We start from the raw sequence: 24481 nt of genomic DNA, 5'->3' as shown, positions 1-24481 counted from the left end.
TACACATGGACACCCTCACTCCCCTCCTTCCTTAGACACACACACATGGATACCCCACATGATGTGGGTACTAGTAACCTGTAAATATGTGTACTATATAGAGAGAAAATACATGGCAAAATGCAGCATAATAGTTTGATTTCTATTCTTTTATACTTAACTCAGGAGTTGCAATGCAATTCAGATGCCATCTGCATCCGTGTTAGGTTGTACGTGCAGATCGCATGGAAACTATCTGCTGAAGAGGCGTGGGGAAGCACAATACAACTGGCACGAATTGGGTATTCGCCACCAAAATGTATTTGGATATTTAAGAAAGAGTTGCCAATGTTGTTCTGATCCCAGAGATGCAGGGAAAGGAAGCAGCTGAGACACCAATATGTGTTTCTTTCTGCCTATTTTGCCTTTGGGCAGATACATGCAGCAAAAAGGGAGGCAGTGAACAGCTCAGGGCAGTAACATCCTGAAACACCACAGCAAGACTCTCCAGAGCTGACCATCCGTGCTCTTCAATACAGGGTTTCTATGGAGCTACTTCTGATCCAATCAGTCCTGAGCTAGCCATCCTACCTCTGAAAACACAGTTGTGTCCACAAGTCCTTACTACCTTCTAGTGCCACAGGCCCTGGTACCAACCACTCGTGCGCGATACATACGGGTGTCACTTTTTGAGTGCGTAAGGCTAAGGGAAAAAACCTGAAGTCCCATCAGAAGGACAGCCTTGGTATTCACAAGATTGGTTCTTGCAACCCACTGTTGCAAGGTGCTTCTCTAACACAAATGGCCTCAGTCACAAGAAAAAATATTGCACCATATCACCTCCAAATCAGAAAAGGTTATGATTGCCTAGTGTAAAAATCCTGCTGTGCCGAGAGGCAGCACCATGGCAGGACACCGCCTGAGTCTTATTTCTGTCCTCTGCAGAGGGCTTCTGCGGGCTGTCGGCAGCGTGAAGACCGTGGTTAATGCTGCTTGGCACGGCAGGGAGCTTCACATCCCCCTGGCTCTGAGCCCTACCTGTGGCAGCAGAGCACAGGAATATCTCTGTAAAGGCAATTCCTTCAAGTGGCCTTGTTATTTTGCCAGCTGGTCAGAAATACCCAAACAGTAACAGCCATTCTGCAGTAGATGAGATAAAGAGTCAAGTCTTCAAAAAGCTGCATGACCTGCAGGTTTTGCCCCAGTTTCAAAGTGATGTAGACACCAAGGAGCATGAATCGGATACGGCTCAGTCTCCTGGGGCCGGCTACACAAAAGAGCCTCAGCATCCAGTTCCTCCTTAGACGGTGAATAGGAGTAAAACACTAAATGCCTTTGGTGCCTACATATTTTTTTTTTATAAAAACTTATATGCTCCTAATTTGCTTAAGCTCCTGTGACATTATATCTCAAGAATACTTTTCATCTGACTGTAGAGCATAAGGCTGTATTTTTTTATGAAGGGTTATTCATTAACAATATAGATCATAAGAAAAAGGTTCGAGTAATCAGAACAATAAAATAAAAGTGCAGCCTTAGACTATTCAGTTAGAGTGTACTGAATTATTTATAACTCCTGGGCACCACCAACAATCACAGACATCTAATTTAAACTGTTACTATTTTTACTCGGCAATTTCCATCACTTAGAGTGTTTATATTCATGTATTTGTTGTTTGATCTTTTGCAGGACAAAATTTCCCCTACTTACACAGAAAAGCATATTTGGGGACTTTTGAAGATATTTTTCTGCAGTAACTTAAATTATTTTAAAGCATTTTGAGGCCTAGAATGACAGATGTTACAACTTTCAAAGCTGTAAACTGTACCTAAAATGGGCTTGAACTTTCAGTTCTTTCTCAAGCAAAATTCCCTTTGATTGCAGCTCATTGGGATCAATGGGAAATTTGCCTCATAAACAACTGTGAGACTGGATCCTATTTAGGTGTATATGTGATGAGGGGACTTAGGTAAGAGGGCTGTACTTGTATGTCAGCCCACTTAAGGATCTTTTGCATAGACACAGGAACAGTCACTGCTAAGTCACTCCAACTTTATACCAACCTCTTTTTGTAAAAACAACCATTATCCTTGTGTGTGGCTGGAATTACGCGGTGGTAAACCTAGACCATAGGCTGACACACATATACATGTATATATGTATATATATGTATATATATTTGTAAATTTATGAAAACTGTCCATAGCTTCATGATTGCCTGAAATAACCTGAGGTTGATGTACAGAATTTCAGGCAAAGGACTGTTTCTTTTTCACAATCCCCATGCATCTCAGATTTAAATCAAAACAAATTAAAAAGTACTATTTCCCAGGAAAATCCTCATTCCGCCATTGCGCCAGTCGAGGAGGGGTACCACACTAAAGTCAGCAGCACGCATATCCGCACACATATATCCAGTCATAGGACTGGATCTCAAGGGCTTTTTTAAGGAAAAGAAATGGACTGAAAAAGCCACGGCAGAATTGCTGTTCCACATTAGCTCTCTCAATAGACTCACTTTCCCTTTATTAGGAGGCCCTTTGTACAGATGCTGTTCTTCTGCACTAGGTGTACGTTTGTGAGGAGCACCTTTGTGGATGAAGTCAAGCCACACGAAGGCCTGGCTTTTCTGACCTGCATTTGTCCCCATTAACCTTAGGCGCTTAACCGAGCTCTTTATATTAATGGGCTCATCTCCCTTGGTTTCTTGTATAGTTAATGAAGAGAGACGGTCGCTTCTAGATGGTGAACCAGTAAAACAGACATCTAAGTCAGCTTTAGGAGCTCCCTCTCGCTCCATAGAGTGACCACTCACCTATCTTGGGTGGTCCCATGATCTTAAAAGATCTTAAATCCTGGTGAGATTAATCAGGGACCTAGTGCAGAAGAGCATCTATATGGAGATCAGCCATGGCTCTGTGCTTCAGGTGCATGGCCTGGCTCACCATGCAAAACGCAGATGTTAATTGTGGAAGACGGTTGGAGCAAAAGGAGATATTCACGGCAGCCTTCCCCTCCCAAACCACAACATGACTGCAAAGGTCAGGGCTTTTCCCAACCCCTGGAAATTGCATTTGAGGTGGGTTCCTCGTGGTGGTTTCCACCCACAGACTACTGGGTGGTCCCAGTGCTGGAGGTCAGAGATCTTTGGTCTGAACTCTTCACCTTTCTCTGCCGGTCCTGGACATTGCTGAAGCAGTTCAGAGTGAATTTACATCCTAAAAGTTTGAATAGCTAAGCTGTTCAAAGGTTGCTTTCTTGCTCCATCCCCAAACTGGCCTGAAAAAAGTCATCTAGCTGGTAGTGATAGTAAAAAAATTCTCCTCCAAGGTACAGTTTGGGTAGTTTCATATTTTTTTTTCAATGTTAATAACTGCTTTACAAACAGCTTACATGGAGATTAAAGAGATTGCAATTTCATCCCTTATTGTTGGGATTATAGTTGTCCTCAGAAAAACTAAACTGAGGGCTCAACAAGAGAATGAACTGTGACTGTATTATTCAGAAAGCTGCTCTGACAAGGCTGAACATACGTCTCCATCTCATGGTGAGAGTCTCTCAGAGCCAAAATTTGGAATCACATATTGATAGCAAGTCTGTCTGGAAGGACCAGCAATTTAATCCAGTATAAGAACTTTGGAGCTCTTGTATATTCCCATATTTTACCTGAATAAAACAAACACAGTCAGAGGAGTGGGAGAATTAAACTGATTTCTGAAAACTCCAGTGCTCAGTGAACGTTGGATGTTGTGCCAATGTATGGTCACTACTATTTACTTCTATGGCTAAATTTAAGTCAGTGATGTGACAATCTTCACCCATCTCTCAGAACAACTTTATTTTTAAAAATATTGTTAAGGTTATGGCAAGAGGGACTTCAGCTGGCCTGCAGGGACCTGTAAAGCAAAGATTCAATACCGCATACCAGTACTTAGGGAAAGACTTTAGCTAGAAAGTGGAAGATAAAACTGAGTTCCAGGGATCAAAAGTTATTTTTCAGCATGGTACCTCCTTGACCAAGCTGTACTGTTTCATCCTGACACTCCTCTCCTGTTCTCCCTTTCCCTTTTTTGAGGAGCCAGATATCTCTCTCTCTCTCTCTCTCTTCCCTCCCTTTCCTACTTCTGTGTGAGAATATAGAGATGCTTCCTGTAAAGATGTTTTTCTCTAAATCCCATTCCATACTGACTCTTGCATTTGTGACTGTTTTGTTATTTGAGATGTCTGTGAAAAAGAAATAAAGGCTTTAAGAGTGAACTCTGGAAACAAGGAGGACCTTGAGAATAAATCAAATTGAAGGATGCAGCACCATTTTCTGCAAGACTTTTCAGAATGTTCCTAAATTCTCATCATCACCCTCCTTCTCTGTGAGAGGGATGGGGACAGTCCTGGGATGTGGGACTCTCAAAGGTTGCTCCTTTAGCTGTCGACTCACTGTGTCCCACAAGGGTTTTGCAGACTTTTCGGAGTTTTACTGTCAGAGGAAACCTCCTTTTAAAAGGTGTTAAAGTCAGTGTGCAACACCATGTGGGAGGAGGCTCTAAAGGATGACTCTGTCCCAGTTTATCTTTCTTTCCCGTTCTTTACAACAGCCCTGCGTGTCCAGCTATGCACACTCTCCTCCCTGCTGGGCTGACTTTGCCAAGGGTGTAGCTTGCCAAGAGGGGCCTCCCTGGCCCCTCTTCCCCATGCTGCACTTGGATTATCTTCTTGGATAATTTTCCACTTTCTCTTAAAAAAAAAGTCTCGCCTCCTAATGAAAGCCATAACCACTCCTGTGACCCTGCAGCAGCGAGCGAATGCACAGCCTCCCATGGGACGGCAGCAACGCCTGGCGCCGGGGCGATCCTAGGGGGTAGGCAGAAGGACGGGTGCAGCTCACATGGCCATGTCACGTCGGAGAGCTAGAGCGTCACCTTGCCTTGCGAGCTCCCACCGTGCTGCTCATGAACCACTCGGCCAGTTCAGAGCTGTGGGTCTGGCTCCTCGCTGTCTCACACTTGTGCCATCACACACTCCTATAGCAAATACGTGCAGGCATGGCGAAACACGCCTGTGTGAAGGCACTAGCGTTTTGCACGAGGGTCAGTGAGAAATCAGACTCACTGGACTCTCCTCCATCCACAGTAGATGCATTTCATGCAGATATTTGCTCTTTAGGATTTCTTCTGCCACAAGTAATATTCGCCCTAGCCATGAGCTACCGCACTGGCCAAACATTTTTGGAGGGTTCCCCTTCCTTGACTCCCTCATTGGTCCTCTTTTCCTTAAGGAAAAGCTCAGAATAAATGAAACAACTCCCATAACCATCCTTTGGTGATGACAAAAGTTGCAATCACCACTGTCTCTAACTGACAGTTTGGGAGGCTTAGGATAACAATTCACTTAAATGCCTGCGAATTGAAGTATGTCAGCACTTTTCTAGGACGTTCCCAAGTAAAATAATACGACAGGTACAAGACGTTTGTCATGTGGATGCCTCTTGGCCAGATGTTTATGTTTCCTCTAAGTGCAGTACACCCGTATCAAAGCTGGATTAGAAAAGACCTAGAATGCCACAATACTCAGGCATATTCAGAGAAATGCATTCATATGTTGCATTTATCTGGCATATTTTCTCTTCAGAAAATTTTATGAGTCACACCAGACCTGTCTGAGGCAGGTAGGTATTACAGCCATTTTAGAGACAGGAAGCCAAAAGCCTGGGAAAAGACCTGATGTTTAGTGGTTTGATACCCCCTCACAACTTCCACTAGCTGCAGGTGGAGCCTTCTGTTTTCAGCACTTTTGAAAATCCAGACTGTAGCTGGTTTATCCAAATCTGCAGTGGTTGTAAATGTGAAAGCCAGGATTAGGACACTCAGGATCCTGACTTCATCAGAGCACTGCTAAAAGCTTCGATCCCACAAAGCACGTAAGCACTTGCCTAATTTCAAGCATGAATGTCCCATTAATGATGCTATTGCCATGCTTAAAGCTAGGCACATGCCTAATTGCTTTGCTAGATTGAGAATTACATTAAAATATAGTACAGTTTAGCGTATTTTGAAAACCCCAAAATGTGTCAATTTCTGATTATGTTTCGGGCATTGCCAAGGATATTTCAACTGCGTATGCAGCCGCTCAACCAAGTGGAGCACTTTTTAGCCAATCTGCGCAGAGTTTAATGAGTTTTGGGTAGTAACATCCAGCTGTCAGGAGTAATCGAGGGTGGCACGTCCTGCGAGGTTTGGACTTCTGTGCTGCTGCGAGAGGCAAAGTGGCTCCTGTGGCCATTGGTGCTAACAATACATCAACAACAACTGACAATTGCGTTAGGTCGTTCTGGCAAGATGTGAACGTGGTGGCTAATTTCACAAGTAATGCGACATCTTATCAAGTGTATTGTACTTTCCATTTCTTCCTGTAATCTGTTGCAGAAGAGGTGAACAGAAGTTGTTTAAACAGGAAATAAACCCAAACTTCTTGTTCCGTTACTCCAAGGTGCTAATCTGCAGACACACGGGTCTTTGTGTGTGTGCATCGGTGTTTGCAGGACCGTGGTCCTGAAGGATCATTTTAGTGGCAGGGTTGAGATCAGGGAACTAACAGGGGGAATGAACCCCTGTAACTTTGAAAGACAAAAGTCGCAGAAAGCATCACAGGACTTTGCCGAAAAACTGGCTACATCTTACAATTTTCCTTTTGTTTTGATTTTGTTTGGTTTTGGTTTTATCCAGATTGGCACAGAATACTGCATTTCCATTGATTAAAATCTTGTCTGGTAACTAACTAAGCAACTTGTTCATGGAAAATTAAAAAATACATAAGTAAACTGTCAATTGTGGAATGTAAACTGATTAAACAAATAAAAAAAATCATGTTGTGTGTTTTAAGCGGCTGTGTCTGCTTGTGCCAGGAGCAGGGCTGGACACCTCTCACTACCCCATCCCCAGCTGAAGGAGAAAGGACAAAGAGCAGAACTGGAAGGTGGGTGGCCTCTGAGGTATGGGGTATTGGAAATGCTCTTTAAAAAATACTAATAATAATGATTAGATGGCTTCTGATCAGAAACGCTGTATAAAACATTACAAACACAACCAGTATCTCAACCTGACTATTTATGAGGAGGTTTTTCTGCCTGTCATAGAAGAGAGTGATTCCTGCTGGAGCTTTGGGAACTGCATGTACTCTAACACCATCAATCCCTTTTGGAGCCACTTAACATGTAGAAGTCTGTGATTTGATTGAAATGTATAGAGACATCGCGGTAGTTTAGCCCCCACCTTCCCCCGGTAAATAAACAAACAAAACTGAATATGAAATACAGTCTTTCGGGTTTTCAGTGCTCAGCTGTAAAGGCTTCAGGAAACCTGGCAGGCACAACACTGCACTGAGATATTAGTGCTTCCTCATTGCACTTGTGTCCTCAGGCCAACAATAACGAATCAGACATACATTTTCTATACAGCTTTGAGTGTGCAACTAGAGTCAGGTTGCAGGTGTCCCAGGTTGAACACCCAAAGATCAAGGTATTCATAACAAATGCGAAGGTATAAAAACTACCCCAAATGTATAACTAAAAAATTAAATCTTGGTGATATACTAAACTCAGAACTCGGAGAATGTGCCTATTTTTGTCACATTTTGAGTGAAATCACTTGCATTACCAGTGCTTACGTCCTGCCTGCTCCTGCGAATAAAGTCTGAGGGGCGAAGCAGGGAGCAGGAGGGGGAAAGAGCTGGCCAGTGGGTGCAGAAGCTGGCAACCCCCCCCAAGGCAAATGAAGGGAGCGAAGGCTGTGCAGTGGTGTGTTTGGCACCGTGCGGGATTAAAACCCTTTCGATTAAAAGTCTCCTCTTCTTGCCCACTCCTGCCCACGTCGCCAGGCACAGCCGCCCACCCAGACATCCGCATCTGCTTGGTGAAACCTCTCTGGTGAGCAGCAAATGCTGGTGGTAAGGGCTGCTCAGGTTTTTGCTCTCTGCCATCAGCAGAGGCAACGTGATTCATCAGTGCTAAAAATGGAAGTCTGCAGAGCTCACTTTGTGGCAGGGGAGAAAGCAGGTAACCTCTCTTGGGGCAGCGATGGCAGGGAAAGCCCCGGAAGCGTGGCCACGGGGGCAGAGGGCTCAGCACTTGTACGGGAAAGGGGGAGGAAGAATGTGAACCGAAGGAGCCAGCTGCTCCTTGAATGTTGAGCTAGAGATGCCACCATGGAAGGGCCTGCACTGCAGAAAGCAAGTGGCCTGACTTCGGGAAAGATCCGTGCGTAAAACACCAGGTTTGCGTTAGCCACATGAGGGCTGAATTTTAACCCCGCAGTGCACTGTTGCTCCCTGCAGTGCCCAGGCCACCCAGCCCTGCTGCTGCAGGCTCAATGGTGCTTTGCAGGCTGCTGCTAACTTCTTGGGGTCCTGCTCTCTGGAATGAGGGGAGACGCCAGGCAGTGCTGTAGCACCGCGCAGGAGCCTGCAATCCAGCTAGACAAAGCAGACAGCGAGCAAGAGAAGGGAAGACTCATTAAATGGAGTTCACCACAGAGGAAACGGAGAACAGAGGGATTTGAATAACTCAACATCACACAAGCCGCCCATGGCAGAGCAGGGGCTTGCTGTGCCCTTGTGAGGCTGTCTCAGTCAGGAAGGCGAGGGCTGAAGCTGCCTCACATGGACTCTGCCTCCCTGCCGCGCCAGGCGCCTGCACTCAGCAGCTGGCAGTTTGGGAAGTGTAGCAGGAGCACTCATCTCTCATGGTCCCAACTCCTGCTTCGAATTAGCGCCATCGCCTTCAAAGATACCTCCGTCTGTTCAGGACTCCACTTGGTCATGAAGGGAAGTAACTGCTGACTTAGGAAGGAAAGTAGTGAGTATTTTGAGAATTAGGTTTAGGAGAGAGAAATCTACCCGTCGGCTTCCTCTGCATCACAGTGGGGCCTTGGCAGGTCAAATGGAGGGATGGGGGCAACAACTCCAGTTCTTCAGATCAGTGAAATCCCTTGCTCTGCCCCTGAGCAGCGCCCCAAAGCACAGCTTTCCCTTTGCTTTGGGCTATCTGCTAATGCTTTGTGCCCACACAGGAGTGAGGACCCTCTCACTGAAATGCAACCGCTCTGTTTCAGAGGCAGGATAATCTCACAGTGACCTTTCCTGTCAGAAGCACATGATAACTGCAGCAGACTGGGGCTGCATGGGGTGAGGATGCTGGTAATGAAATGCTTTCATAGTTCGACACTCATTATTCCATTACATTATTGGGCTCTTCCCCAGGGGCCCTCTAAAGAGTCACGGCTGAGCTCTTTTCCTGCAGAGACCAAAACCAGACCACCTAACAAGCTACATTTACTAAAATTTTCGCTCCCTCCTTGCTCAGGGGGAGTGTGGTCTTGTTCATTTGCATCAGAGAGAAGTGGAAGAACTATACCAGCTCAGTTATTAATTTATCAGCCTGCTAACCCACACCAAACAAAGCAGTCAGCCCATCCCCAGCCAGGAGCAGCAGAGACTGCTGCCACCCCACAGCTCACCACGCAGAGCCCATGCTGCCCCGGGGTCCCCAGCATGCCTCAGCCACCCTGCATCTGCTGTTGACTTGCAGAGGTTGACCACTGACCACTTCTTTGTAAGAAACTGCACTTTCCCCTTGATTGCTTAATTCCCTGCTATTTCTTCCCATCCTCAGATAACCCCTTGGTCTTCTCAGTTCCAAAATTCAAAGCAGCCGGCACTGGCAGCGAGGACCTCACCTGGAGCTGGCTGCTGAGAGTGAAGCCTGCATTGGCCGTGATAGCAAAGCCCTCTGACAGAGCTCAGCTCTTTACCAGGAAATGAGCTGGTGGCCCAAGGGCATACCCAGCGACGTGAGAGCTGTACTGCCAGAAGATACAGTTGGACAGAGATCACAGAGTCTAAGCTTTGGGCCATCATGTCCCCCCACTCATCTCCCTGGAGACCACCTTTTCAGTCAAAGGTGGTGGTGGGTATTAGGGGAGGTATTAAACAGGAGAACTGGAGGCACTAGGGATCTTGCTTTGGCTTTTGCTAACTTTTCACAGCAACGCTCAAAATGCATGCCAGGAACATAAAGGGAGAAATAAACCCTGCCATAAGGAGCATGTGATTTGGAAAAGCAGAGGCAGCCAAAGAGTGAGAGAAGGGAATAAAACGCACAGGCAAAGCCTTCATAGTGACAGTCGGCACTTGGAGTTGGCCATATATGTTTGAAACCACCGCGCACAGAAAGCCGCTTAGTACTTCAATGCCTTCAGATGGCTAAATAAACTTATTTAAATTAAAGTGACCACACGCGCATGTACACATGCATACACACACACATCCTCAACTGGTAGGTAAAACATGAAACAAAACTGAATATCCTTCTCCGCAGCAAGGCAGATTTCCTCCTTTTCTGTTGTGTTTTCTTAACAAGCTTCCTGCAAACCTCTCAGAGAAAAGGAGGCTGAGAGTGAAACAAGTTGCTCTGTGAATTGAACAAAGCCTCGACTTTTCAGTTTCACATTTGGGGTGTCTCTGACAGGCTGCAGTTTCTGCTTCATTTAACCTAGCTCATTCCCTTTGGGAATTCTCTACCCACCGTGTTTGTGGCAAGAAATACCATGTGCTGAAGTTTATAAGGAGCTTTCAAACAGAACGGGTGACTGCTGAGTCCTCCCTTCCTTCCCTTCTGTCAGATGGAGGTTCATGCATTACCTTGCACTTCTTGTCTCTTCCCAGCTACTGATTTTCACAATTAGAAATCTAAATATTTTTGAGACTTCTAATGCTCCATCAAACTCGTTTGCAAGTAGCCAGCGGATTCAATAGTTGATGGGGACAGATACGCAGACATGAAGTGACAGAATCTTCATTTCCTTAGGAAACTAGGCTAAAAATATTATGCTCAGAGTTCAGCTTTCTCCATGAAGATGCACAGTTTCCCGGGAGGCCCAGCCAAGTCAGTGGACGCAGGTGGCAGCAGCAGCTCTGTGTCCGGGGTGACACCTTTGCCCGTCGCAGCTGTCATTGCCATTCCTGCCAAAGGTGCGTCGCGTTTGGCTCTTCCTTTCAGCTGGGAGGCTCTGCGGTTGTTGAGAGCTTTGCTCTGGGTCTGAGCCCTGAAGAGGAGCCCACCAGGGAGGATGATATGGAAACATTCCCTGTCAGAGCAGACATCCACATTGTCTGAGGTAGGATCTGAATGCTCCCAAGCTAAACCTGGCGACTTAAAACATACCTGCAGAGACGGGAAGATGCCCTGAGGGAAGCTGTGTCTCAGGATGGGGAGTCAGCCACGCTTGCTTCCCACCTCCAGCTGTAACAGCGCCATCCTGAAGGCCTTGAAGGAAACCTTGCAACGCACCTGCCTGCCTTGCTTTGCCCACCAGTAAGCAGGGACGGAGGCTAGCATCTGCAAGAACTTACTGTGAAGGATACTAAGGTAGTGCTGCTACAAATGCTGCCAGGTGGCATAGTCCCAGTCTGTATAAAACAGTCCCAGAGCCACCTTTTGCCATTTTGCCAGTAAAAGCAAATTAATTTTCACCAGCCTTGTGACTTCTCTGCAGAGCTAGATCTGAGTCACACATTTATTAGTAACGTGCTCATCTATTCTTGAACACAGAGTGTGCTCCTGTGGCCCGAGGGCTCGCAGGACTCGATAACGGGGGAGCAGGAGGTCGTGCACCAGGTTCACTGTCTAGAGTGCGTGGGGAGAGGGGAGGAGGTGGAGGGGAGCAGTGCTCTACCCCCAGGCAGTGCTGAGGTAGCACAAGTGCCAGCACTTGGCCTCCAGGCGGTTTTCCCAACCGGCACTGTGGATGGCTCTTGATTGTCCTGTCAGACCTTTCCTGACAAGTACTTAGTGAGTTCATCCCATAAAATTTAAGGAAGAGAGAGGACAGAAAAATGAAAAGCAATGTCTTTTTCTTTTAGCACCTCTCTTTTTCTCTTTTTCTCATTTTCTCCTGAAAAATTAAAGCATCTTAAATAAAAAGCCTTTTACTGCCTCACTGCTGCCTGCATCCAGTCACAAATAGCGCACGCTGTTGCAAACAGGCCAAGGTCTCAGCTAGCCAGCTCTACCTTCAAGGGTGTCACCTCTGCGCAGAGCCCTTTGTTCTCCTTCCTCTGTCACTTCTCCTTTGCTGTCACATTCACTCCTGCCAGCTCAGAAAACACTCGCCTTTTGCTTGCAGAGATCAGAGGAAGCTGAGGGCACACCCTATTCCCGAGGTCTGCTGTTTAGCTTCCATCCCACCAAGAGAATGGCCAGGAGGAACCACGTTACTGATTTCCAGTTTCTCACAGTTCATTTCCAAACTCGCAAACCACACTGAGAGCTGGCGAGGTATCGCTGTGTCCCTGCTGCCTCCTGCAGCCCTGAGGAGGGTTGGCTAGAAAGGGATCTCCTACAAATTCTGCTTCCTGGGGAGCTTCCATTAAGCAGTGTGAGGGTGCTGGAGATCAGAAACTCCTCTCTCAGAAAAAGAAACATCTCTTCTCCTCAGCAGCTCCAGGCAGAGTAAGGGTACCCTGTCACTAGGCAGGAGGAGGATGAAACAGGGTCTTGATTGGGACCTGCACTCCTAACCACGTAGCAAACGCTAAGCCAGGGGCACTCTTTTTTTTTTTTTTTTTAAAGTTGATGATTGCATTTTTGCGTCTTCTGACTGAGCCCAGACAGCATCGCAGCAGAACAAATGCCGGCAGCGTGCAACGCAGGACATGAGTTATGGGGGAGCTGGGCAGAGGGCAAGCTTCGACCTCTTGTTCCTCCTCACACACCGGAAGACTTGCGTCGCTTCTAACAGCGTAGTGGGAGCCCCTGTGGCCTAGGACACCTCTCGTTTCTCCTAAAACTGGCTGCATATGTCATCTGTGATGTATTTCTCCACAGGAACATAGTCATAGGCAAGTGTAGCCCAGGCAGGAGGGTCACACAAGATGAATGGGGAAAGGACAAGAGATTTACAGGCAGTTACACCAGCAGGGGTGGGATATCATCCTCCAACTTACCATTTTATTCTTTCTTTATGGATCCAGGAGAGTTCTGTATTTTTAAAACGCTTATTTGTTATCCCTTTGCCCATTTTACTGAAAAATGTAACTGGGTACCTCTATATTTCTATTCTTTTTGCAGTAGTAACACTGAATTATGAGGTAAATGCAAACTTGCATATTAAAACAAAAATTTCAATTATTTGGAGGAATACAAAGTAGAAACGGGCTGGGCCAGCACAAAAGGGCAATGGCCAGTAACCTCTCCCAGGTCCAAACTAAATCCACGCACCTCTCTCTGCCTTGGCCCTCTCTCACACAGTAATTTGCACATACACACACGCATATAACATACCATCCCCTCATTGATTTAATGGGACCTACTTTACTTCAGGGGCTGGATTTCTTTTTTAGCCATTTGGCTGAGCTTACCAAAGAAGTCACAAACTCATCTGTGATACTCAGAACAAAATTTTCCAGGCCAGAATGAACATTAAGTATGAGTAGAGTTGATAAAAATAGTGAAGTTGGATGAGGATATTTTTGATGTACCCAGAGAGGAAGCAGTCAGAAATGTTGCCATCAGGTGTGCAATGTACCCATAAAATGTTCCAAATATATTTTCATGCATTTGCAGCTGAAAAAAAATCCCTTATGTTTGTCAGCAGTTATTTTACCAGTGAGACAAATGATGATCTGTTGTTGGACTAGACAGTATGGATCAAAGCTAGGGACGGGAATTGTTTTGATACATGTTCAAGTGGCTCTGTGCAGGTGTAACAGAGCTAAATATAACCTGGCACGGCTGATAGGCAACAACAGCTTGAAAATCTAGCCGTCTGCTCTTCATGAATGCATTTCCATTTACTTCCACGAGCTGAGGATCAGGCCCCAAATCTTTTAAATATGGATGGCTCAGAACTCCTCTGGGGTTTTGCTTCGCTCGGTGCAACATCAGGAGCTGCTACACGTCAAGAAGAAAGTGATGGCTTCCTAGTCCCACGTAAGACCATCCAGTACGTCACCTGGAAGCATCTGACGTACCCAAGAGATGTTGGATCACTGTCACAGAGGTCAGCTTCACTGTGTCTCCAGCAGCCCCCCGGGCTGGCCTGTGCAAGGACTGGTGTTTGCCATGGGAATCCAGCAATGCTGTCTCTGCTAAGAGGTCTCCCCGCTCACAAGGGGAGGGCTCCGCAACCACTTCTGGTCCTGACTGTGCCATTTTGCGGTAACCGGGTCACGTAAAATGGCCAGACTCTAGAAAAGAACCCTGTAATTGAAATAGGATTTTCTTGAGCTATTTAAACCTTTTTCAGAAAATAATGGGCAAAAATCTATGAGAACAATCTGCTCCAGAATTATCCATCACTCACTGTGAGATTCAAACTTAATTTGATTGCTATTATTGTATGTATTTTTATTGTCCTCTGTTTGCTTAATGAATGTTGCAGTCGTAGTAATAAGATTATTGGTAATATGAAACAGATTTGCAGAATGATGAGAAGATAATTAGATGATACCTTGAGGGTGATTTCTGTTTAAGACACAGTAACTATGTCATGGAGTAAATAAACTTGGTGAGGGAAGATATCAACGGCTATTAACCTAAGATACAATTATTCCCAAATTACCAGGGTACACATTTCATTATGGTGAAATACCTGGTGACTGATGCTTGGTCCAGGCTCTCCCATCCACTTGTGAGGCTGTGGGACAAAGCCCTGCCCAGGGTGTGAGCGGGCAAGCAGCTGTGGTTCCCCACAGCCCCAGGATGGGGTGGTGGAGGTGGGACTCAGCACCCACACCTGAGATGACCCAACGTATTTACGGGAGACCCGCTGCCAGCTTTACTGGCCGCAGGACTCCCATAAATACGTTGTGTCATGAACTGTGAGGTTTTGACAAGTGATCAAACTGTGCCTGGCTTTCAAGAGCTCTGCCTTACGTCTTGTCCAGCTCCCATCGCCCGTGTGTAATGGCAACAGAAGTCTGACAGCACAGCGGTGACAGGGATGCTTGGCTATCAAAGCCGTAGTCTTAAGACCACGTCTTCCTTTCTAAATCAATGCTTAGTGACATTTCAGTATCAGCATTAGCGCAAGGAATCTGCTGCTGCTGCTTGGGTCTGCGACGTGGGCTTGGGACAAAGCAGTAGTCTAGTCATGAACCCGCAGATCCTGCAGCTGCCCACCTCTCCTGGACAAAACATTGCCCTCTTCCTCTCTCCTTTCTTGGATTTGGAGATGGTCACATAACTAATCATGTGCTGGAGGTGACAGTCTCCAGTGAATACACAGCTGATCGTGTCCCACCGTTTTCTTAAAGCGATGGCAACTAGCACACATACACACGAACAGATACACAGCTCTCCAGCTTGCCCTCCATCATCCAAATGAACCATCTAAATTGCCTGCATATTCAGTATATATGGTGAGTTTTACCAGCTTCCTCAGTGCCTCTAATGGTCTGTGGAATATTTTCCTGGCTCTTTGCTTAGATTTTTCAGTCCCTGAAGGACCTTCACACATCCATTTTGATCCTAACTAATGAGAGTTTCTACATAATTTTTAATAGTAATTCTGCTAATAACGTTATTTATTTTCTCCATGGTCTCACCCTCAACTGTATCTCTGGCAATCACAGTCCGTCTTTTGTCCAAAGTAGGCAGAGATATTTGGTCAGTTGTTTTTCTAAGTCAGATCATTAAACACAAAATCTAATTCTAAGCTGCACCTACTGCATTTACACACAAGTAGCTGGGAGTGGGTCTGGGCCCCCCAAATGCCTGCCAGCTGTGCATTTAACTGCAAACAGTTACAAAATTCCCAGGAGGAACTGGCTTGACCGTCTCGGTGAGTGTGACGTGGTCAATTTCAGCAAGCATTGTTTTCTGTGAATTAAAGCCAAAATCTCCTTGTTTACTAGAACATGCCAACATCACATTCCATTGGCATCTGTGGCACAGAAGTCATTGTTTCGCAGCTTTGAGCATAGCTTTGCAGCACCACTAATAGTGTCCTTGGAGAAATAAGTGCGTAACTTAAGTCTTGTGCTGTGAACCATTGGAATAGAGTCCCCTAATCAACCCCTTCAGTTTCTCAGACTCTGTATTAATATCGATGTTGCACATCCATTAAACATCATCAGGCAGCAGTGCTCCAGGTGGTTGCTGCAAGCAGCTAGATTAGCGGCAAATGTCTCTATATTACCGACATTCCCAATGTATCTTGTCTATCTTGTCATTTTCCTTGTCTATGTGAACAAACCCTCTTCTGTCATCTCACCCACGAGCTACTCATTCGACTTTTTATGTTAATGTCATTTATTCATACGTTATTTGCATTTATCTAGAATTTTCCATTTTGTTTGCTTAGCTTTGTCCTGGCAGTTCTGGCACTGGAAGATACTATGCTTTGTCCCTACAAAAAGGAATGTGACGGTACCTGTTCTACCATCCTCCGGCCAATGACCCTGTTAAGATCCCCTCTTCGCCTCTGATTTAAGGGTAACTTTCCTAAAGACAAGAATTGCAGGGAGGAGGTGGTAGCATGAGGCTAAGGGAGGGAGACTCTCCCAGGTCTGCTCTGTATTCAGTTGAGATCTTTCCTGGGTAACTATTACAAATTATGCCTTTTCCAATACATTTCCCATTTATTTTCCAGTTTCGTGTACATACTGCTTTGTGCTTAATAAGCTTATCACTGTCCATTCTGTTTTCCATATTTACTTTCTGCTATGTGTGACTCTCCTACGAGCATCTTCTAAAAGTATTTCTGGCAACACATTTGCTTCTGTATAACAGTTAAAAAATAAATGTCCTATTTACTTCCAGTCAGACCATTTCATCTTTGGCTGCTGCGTTGTGCATTTTTGCTACATAATTTTCATCTAAGCAAGCGGTGCTGCCCTTGTTTTCTTTACCCATCCTGTATATTCTTTCTGTTGGTATTCACATGTTTTTGTAAAGCGATGTAATCCCTGGTACTCCTTGCATCTTTCGTCACATAGTGGACATTATTCCAACTTATGTTATCTGCTACAGTGTGTATAAATCCATAGACTGTTTTACATGTTTGACGTCTCGAGTCTCCTCTTTTCTATGACTTGGGATTCTCCACATATCTGTAATGTCAGAGCCCTGTCCATCCTCTGCAAGATTCACTCTGAACCAAGTGATTTCTGTCTCTTGGCAAAGAGTGAATTTATCTTCTCTGTTAATTCTTAATTGTAAATCTCCCATTAGCGGTTTAAATGCTTCATTCTTTCACTCGTGGTATTTCCTTAATTTACTTTACTCCAGGTACCTTATGGCATTCAGTACTTAAATTACTTTTTCCCATCTGTTCTTAGAAAGGGAAAGCAAGAAAACAAAGCAAGAAAACATGTCATATAAACAGTCAATAACGCTGGTGCATTTGGAGAGCACAGCTAACGAGTAGTGGCTAGTAACTGTGGCTCAAACCTCTTTCATGTACTGTAAAATACAAGGCTGTTCTAATTGAGCCTAATCAAGTCCCAGAGTCTTACGCTGCCCTCAACATCATCTTATCATAGATCCTTAAAGCAGCATATTAAGTGAAAAGAATGTCTAAACAGCACGAAAAGCAAAGCCAGCCTTTGAACTGACACCAAATCACAATGTGATACGAATTCAAAGGAACTACACCGTACGCAGCGAAAGAAACTACATGGAATTCAAAAGCAATGCCTGTGTCATTATTAGCACATCAATTAGTAACATGAGAATAAAACCAATGATTCTTAAAACCTTATCACTTAGTAACTTTCTGGAAGATAAATGCAATGTAAAACTGTACAAAAAACAAACTAGCCACAGAGCTTGTTGAAATACATTTGCCGAAAATGCTACAGAGTTTATACAGAAAACATGTTTGGAGGAACTTTCAAATGTCTTCCAAAACCTAAGGAAACAGTATATCCGACAAGAACTGTAATTCCAGCAAGTTTTTCTCATGGGAAGAGTAAAAAGATGACCTTTGAAATAGTTGAAAGCTGGGAGACAATGAAAAAGCAGAATATCAGATTTTATTCTAATTTAACTAATTCAAAAATAAAAATCAACATACAGTTATGCATTCACCAACACCTGAAAACATGAAGACCTTTCTTTCACAGACCGATGAAATGGCCAGTAACAATATATAAGCAAAGGTCATTGTCAGTATGAGATGTGGGATAAATCTTTTGGCAGGGACTGAACCAGACCAATTTATAGTAACTCAGCGGGATTATACTTTTCCTAAGTGGCCATATTTTGTGCTCCAGAATCCAAGTCAATTAATCTTCTAGCTTCTACAGAGGCAAAGTTATTTTGCTGGTGAAGAGGAATGGGAGTGGTTTGTCATTACAGTGATGGATTTTCTCAGCCCGCCTTCGCCTGCGACTGATTCTGTTGCTCCCCCAACTCCACCTAAGGACAAGGATAAAACAACTTGTCGTCACGGAGCACTGCTGCTAACTTTGGAAGAAGTGAAACTTTGAGCAAACACAGTAATGTGCTGGGTATGTGATCTAAGATGTCAGCCAGATGTGTTCAGTGGGCCATGGTGATGCACACAATTGAGTCAAAACAAAACGAAAATAGAAGCATTTAATAGGAAACCAACTGGGAATCTCTCTTTCCTTCAAACTGTGGCTGTTGCTCTTTGATTACAATTGCCTAAGGCCCCACTCCATCTGGTCCATAGATTAGGATGTCACTGCCTCAGTGAAAAATGAATCATTGCTACAGACGTATTAGTCGTTTTCAGGAACTCTTCTGATTATAAGATCATCTGGCTATAGGATGTAACCAGGATGGTATATAGCAGCAGCTGGATTTTCAGGTATGTGATCTCTTAATGTAAACATAGGTAAGTAGTACGTAACATCACATTTCTGGACGCACTGCAATCAAGAAACAGTATAAAAGCCTTAATTTCCTACCTTCTCTCTCATCCAGCTGTACAACAGGGATAAATGGAGAGAATATGAATTGACTTACTTTTTTTATTAAACAATGAGCATTAATCTCTGCCAGAAGCAAAATGCCTGAGTGGAGATTCTCACGGTTTAAAGCACCCACTCTGAGGTTCTGTCTGCAGAAGTGAAATACCTGCTTGCAGATGTAAGCCCAGGAGAGGTTAGGCGTTACCAGCATGCTGGATGACGGCTACCTCCCTTCCAAATAGATGCTGCTTAGAGGAGCATGCACATCCCCTGAGCACGTCTGCTCTGTGCATTTGTCTTTCAGGCTCTCAGATTCTCACGGTTTAAAGCACCCACTCTGAGGTTCTGTCTGCAGAAGTGAAATACCTGCTTGCAGATGTAAGCCCAGGAGAGGTTAGGCGTTACCAGCATGCTGGATGACGGCTACCTCCCTTCCAAATAGATGCTGCTTAGAGGAGCATGCACATCCCCTGAGCACGTCTGCTCTGTGCATTTGTCTTTCAGGCTCTCTGTCATACTGTCTGCTCTGTGCATTTGTCTTTCAGGCTCCCTGTATCATACTATTTACTATCCCTCCCTGTATCATACTATTTACTATGAAGAGTCTTAATATGTAGCAGCACCATAGTAACAGCATCAGCTCAGACATAAGTGACCTTGGCCTGGGTCAGCAGGACTTTCTTAAGGATAGGAACCCATACTGGTAACGAAACTGATGTCCTCAGTGTAGCTCTCACCGAGACCTTCACTGAAAATCAGAATGTAGAGTGGCTAGTATTAGCACAGAAGCTGCTACGGATTTTTCTGTGCAGGGGTTTGTGCTGCTGAGTGAATGGATCCATCCCAGTCCTGGGGGACCGTCCTTGTTCCTTCATTCGGAGCAGACCCAGAGGAGATCTAACTCTGCTGGGAATTGCTTAATATCTTTGGCCAGCTCTGAGACCACAAGCTTAGAGAAATTCTTGCCTGTCACCCTGCTACATTTAAAGCTTGGGGTGCAGGGCTGCTCACCCTAATGCCTCAGTGGCATCTGCATTTACTGAACCCAAATAGGTTAGGAGTGAGCACAGAGCCTTCTGAAATGTGTCTCTGCTAAAGGAACAAGTTCCCAACAAGATTGCCACAGTGCAATTTAATGGGTTTCTGCTGCTGTTCAAAAGCTGTGAATATCTCTATTCCTTCCCTTGGAAAAAAGGTTAATAAACTCTGAGAATCAGGGAATATTTCTGTGTAATAGTTCGGTTGTGGGAAGAGGGGGCAGGGCATAAAGGTGGTGGTTTCTGCTGTAGAAATATGCTAGACACGCTCCTGAATTTCCTTCTAGGGAGGGTGAAGCTCATGCTGTGTTCTGCTTACAGAAGAGCCAAGGAAGAGCGTGGAGGGGAAGGAAGGGGAGAGATTATTCTCATGCAGAATTTCTCTGAGTTACCCAACCAAAAACCCTGCCAGTGTGATTCAGGTCTTTCTCCAAGCCAGTGGAGCAGGCACTGACTGCAGACATGACTACCCCGGGGACTCGCACCTCCAGGCAGAGCTAGAAATGAGGGCAAGAGAATCCATCATGAACTTTCTGTGCTCTCACAGGCAGGAACTTTCTCTGATTAGCTTCAGCGGCTGCAACACTCCCCTCTCTTACACAGGACGGTGGCCAGGGGTGGAACAGAGAGGACCTGGGACACGGGGTGGAAGAACAGCTTCAGGCCCTGGACACAAAACGGGGAGAACTGAAGCAGAGAAACACTGACTGGGAAGCCCACCAGAGATTTCAGCTAGCACAGGACCCGGACAGGGAGAGAAAGGGCTCTCTCTTTCTGCAGCCCACCCTGTGCCCACAGCCTGGGGGAGAGAAAAGCTGGAGGTGGATGCGCCTGCAAGGCTGGAGCCCCCATCCCACAGCCTGATCTGGAGAGACACTCAGCCGGTCCTGCTCCCATCCACCAAGGAAAAGGGCTCTTCCCCACCTTAAATCATGCTTGGTGTTCAGATGTTGTGGAATTAAAGAAAAGCAAATTATAACCTCCCTCGCTGGGCCAGAGGTATGGAGAGATTTAGAGTCTGGGGCTTTTCTCATCAGCTGCACAAAAGCTTGAAGATTGTGTGAAGATGCTCTTCCCTGTCACTCTGGCCACAGTGATATTAATCACGTGTAAAAAGCCAGGGAGGGAGGGGGCGCGGGCGAGGTGCAGACTACAGCCAGAAACAACGCTGCCTCGGACTGGCAGGAACATGGACTTATATTGGTGTGGCAAACGCACAGCTCCTACAGAGCAGTAAATTTGGTCTCTTTGCAATACAAGCAGCTATTTGCATTTTACTTGTAAGGAAGCACCTGAAGACATACGATCACCACGATGGCAGGAGATGTGGTTGACAGCACTGCTATTTGATACCCTCAGCCCATCCTTAGCTGAGTCACAAATGCGGAATAACCAGCAGGCAGAGGGGTCTGAACTCTCCATTGTTGTAAGGACAACAGAATGACTACATTGGGCTGGGGATGTCCCTTTCCTTTATGCACACACGGGCACATATCCCTCATGTTACCATCATGCAAAAACTCTCCTCTGCCCTTGTACAGTGCTGATACAGAACTTACTGGAGATGTAGGATGGGGTCGTCCAGTTCGGCCATATGAGGATTACCTATAGACCACACGGCCAGGATTAGCTTTCAGGCCATGAAAGCCACTGGTACTAAGTGGTGGCTGTGAACAGGAGTTCTGTTCTGTGCCGGACAGAAAAGGAGACTAAATCATTCTCTGCCCTGGTCAATTGTAGAGCACTGCCAAGTAGTAGAGAAAAAACTCTCTACTGTTTCATGCATATTCTCTGGCTAAGAAGAGAACTGAGATGGTCGAGCATGTGACTTTCCTAAAGTTACAAACAAATATGTCCCTGAAGCATGGTCATGTATCTGAGGCTTCTTCTGCTAACAGGCTTGGCACTGATGGTAGAGACAGGATGACAAAAAAAATTGCTCTTCAAAAATGGGTCAGACATGAGTAACTGGGATGAGGCACTCACCTGTCTTCACACACAACTTGTGTGATAATTTTAGGCGACACATCCCCAGTCAAGTATTAGAGTTGCAGAGCAGCTTTTCTAATGACTCTTTTTTACACAAACCATTTAGCAATCATAAGAAAACAAAACACATATTCCAGCCTCCTCTGGGCAGTTTTTTGAAAAAGGTAGCAGTCATTTTACTTGGCCTAAAAAATCACTGCAGTATATAATCTAGAGGATGTTCGAGATCAACCCTTTATCCTCTCATTTTCCATTGCACGTGCTCTAATACCTACTTCTATTCATCTGACATGCAGAAAACTAGGACAGCTAAAAGAGAAGTACCTGGTACATGCAGCAGCATGGCACGTGTGATCTACCTTGAGGGTGATCAGATGGCCCCAGCCAAAAACTAGGACGTACGTGTTTGCCAGGAGGGATTTCGGAATGGACGCTGCATCCTAAGTAAAGCCAGGTAATGAGACAAGCGCACAATCTGTCATTGTTGTCTGCAGTGTTTCTGGCTTCCAAGGGCAGCTCTCTTTGAAAAGCCCCATCTCAAAATCACCAGCCCAAATTCTCAGATAACGTCACACAGTCCCGGAATGGTGGAGGTGGGACGGGACCTCTGGAACTCATCTAGTCCAGCCACGCCGTTCAGAGCAGGGTCAAGTCCCTCTGCTAGGCACGTTGAAAGACAACTAGTATTTGAGCTAAAATTTCTCATTTATACTAACTCTTGTGTTTTCACACATATGAACTCAGGAAAATTTCCATTCAGCCATCTCAGAGATATTCAGGTCTTTCATACATTTAAGCATTTTTCTGACTGCTCCGAACATGTATTGGCATACTAAAGAGGCTTTATTTTAAAAATTCAAGCTTGTTTTGGAAGCACCGTTAATAAACACAACTGTACTCAGTAGACTTGGTTGTGAAATAGGAAGTTACAGATGCTTGTAAATTATTTGTGGCACCTCATGAGAATTACGAATTTGAAAAGTATTTATCAGCACACAATCTTTTCATAAGCTAAGGAAAGCAGGATGAGAGTACTAGTATCTGTTGCTATCGTTGCTGTTAGCAGTTGGCCACACCACCTGAATCCTCACAAAAAGTAGGACAACACCAAAAAAAAAAGTAGGACATTTACTCACTCCACACCACCTGGAACATTCAGCAGCACATCAAGTGCATGTACTCAGCACACTGAGATGCACTGGACAGATGAACCTTAAGTGGGAAGTGATGGCTACTGGATGAGAGTGTGCCTGAAATATTCATCAGGAGCTGATCATTTAATGTTTTTCTTAGAAAAACAAATCCCAAATCTTCTACTCTACAAAATGAAGGAAAAAGAAAACCCAAAACATAGTAGGGAAACTAATCCATAGGGTTTAATCAGCTTTCCTTATCACTAACAGCAGAGTGTCTTCTGGACCATCTTCTGCATCAACTTGATTTTTGCAGAACAGACTTTTTCATACCCAGAGTCCCAAATTTGGCCTCAAGCAGCCCCCTTATGTTACTACTCACATCCCATCCGGACATCATTAAGCAGAAGGATTTGGGGAAGCTTTTTACAGAAAAGCCATTTTATTGACTTTGACATTTCTGTAAATGTTCAGATTTTGCTGAAAATGGCATTTTGTAAGAGGGAAAAAACATTCTGAGAAAAAAATTCTGTCCAGCCGTATGTTCATTACCCTGACCTGCTGGTCCCTGCCAAACTGTGTCCTTTTCATCCCGGGTCCACAAGCCCAGCTCCCTGTCAAGAGGAGGGCAGTGGTCTACAAAAGCAGCATTGCTTCCTCACACCACTTATTTAGCCAACGGTTCATTTTGAATGGCCCACCATCTGTCTTCCCTTCTCATAGGACAGGGTCTCTTTGAGTATTAGCCACGCATGCCTCCACTCGGCACTTTTGTGAAATCTCTGAGGCTGTTCACCGTCTTTCAGGCGTCATGGGAAGCCACGGCCTGAGTTAATGCTAGAAGGGGCCACCATCACTAGGTTGTCCCAAAGCTTTTCCCATCGTGAGGTCAGATCTTGCCACTTGGTCGTGTCTCCGCCTTTCCCTGGCAGGACGCTGATGCTGTTCACGGCTGTATGGCATCCTTGCAAGGATGGCCTGTTTTCCATGCATGACTGGAGACATTTCTCTTGGTGCACGTGGTCATCCGTTGGTGGGGCTTAAACAGCAAACCCCAAACAGTACTTCCTAGCCAACTTTTCTTCTAGATGAATCTTCAGAAATATTCTCTGGTTGTTTTTTTGGGGGAGCACCTTGGATATTTCTATCAGTGTGAAAAAACACCTAGCCACTTTTGTCCTTTGCTACGCAGAAAGTCTCCTGCTCCCCTTGCTCCTGCTGGTGGCTGGGGCTTGCTGCCAAGAGCCCATGGCGGCAGGTCGCCTCGCAGGCTGGAGGACGACCACGCAGCAAGGCTGTGAGGGCCGGGACATGGGTGGGTGTGAAAGCACTTTTCCTTGGGATTTTTTTTTCTTATTTTTCAAATTGAGGTAGGGTGCCTGGACCGCAGCTGGGGGCACACAAGGCCCAAGGGG

General features: G+C 45.3%; 1 protein-coding gene across 1 annotated transcript in view; it reads left to right on the top strand.

Moving 5' to 3' along the window:
• Positions 1-10884: 10884 nt before the first annotated feature.
• The window catches only part of AGK (acylglycerol kinase), a 50986-nt gene continuing 37389 nt past the window's right edge, over positions 10885-24481 (top strand). The window contains exon 1 of the mRNA XM_019474390.1: positions 10885-10999. Within this exon, the coding sequence (XP_019329935.1) occupies positions 10885-10999 (115 nt within the window). The remainder of the gene's footprint in view (positions 11000-24481) is intronic.

This window comes from Aptenodytes forsteri, unplaced genomic scaffold (assembly GCF_000699145.1).
Source record: "Aptenodytes forsteri isolate BGI_AS27 unplaced genomic scaffold, ASM69914v1 Scaffold56, whole genome shotgun sequence".
NCBI classification, from domain to species: Eukaryota; Metazoa; Chordata; class Aves; order Sphenisciformes; family Spheniscidae; genus Aptenodytes; species Aptenodytes forsteri.
The sequence above is the reverse complement of the archived record's forward strand: the minus strand, read 5'-3'. Positions and strand labels throughout refer to the sequence as shown.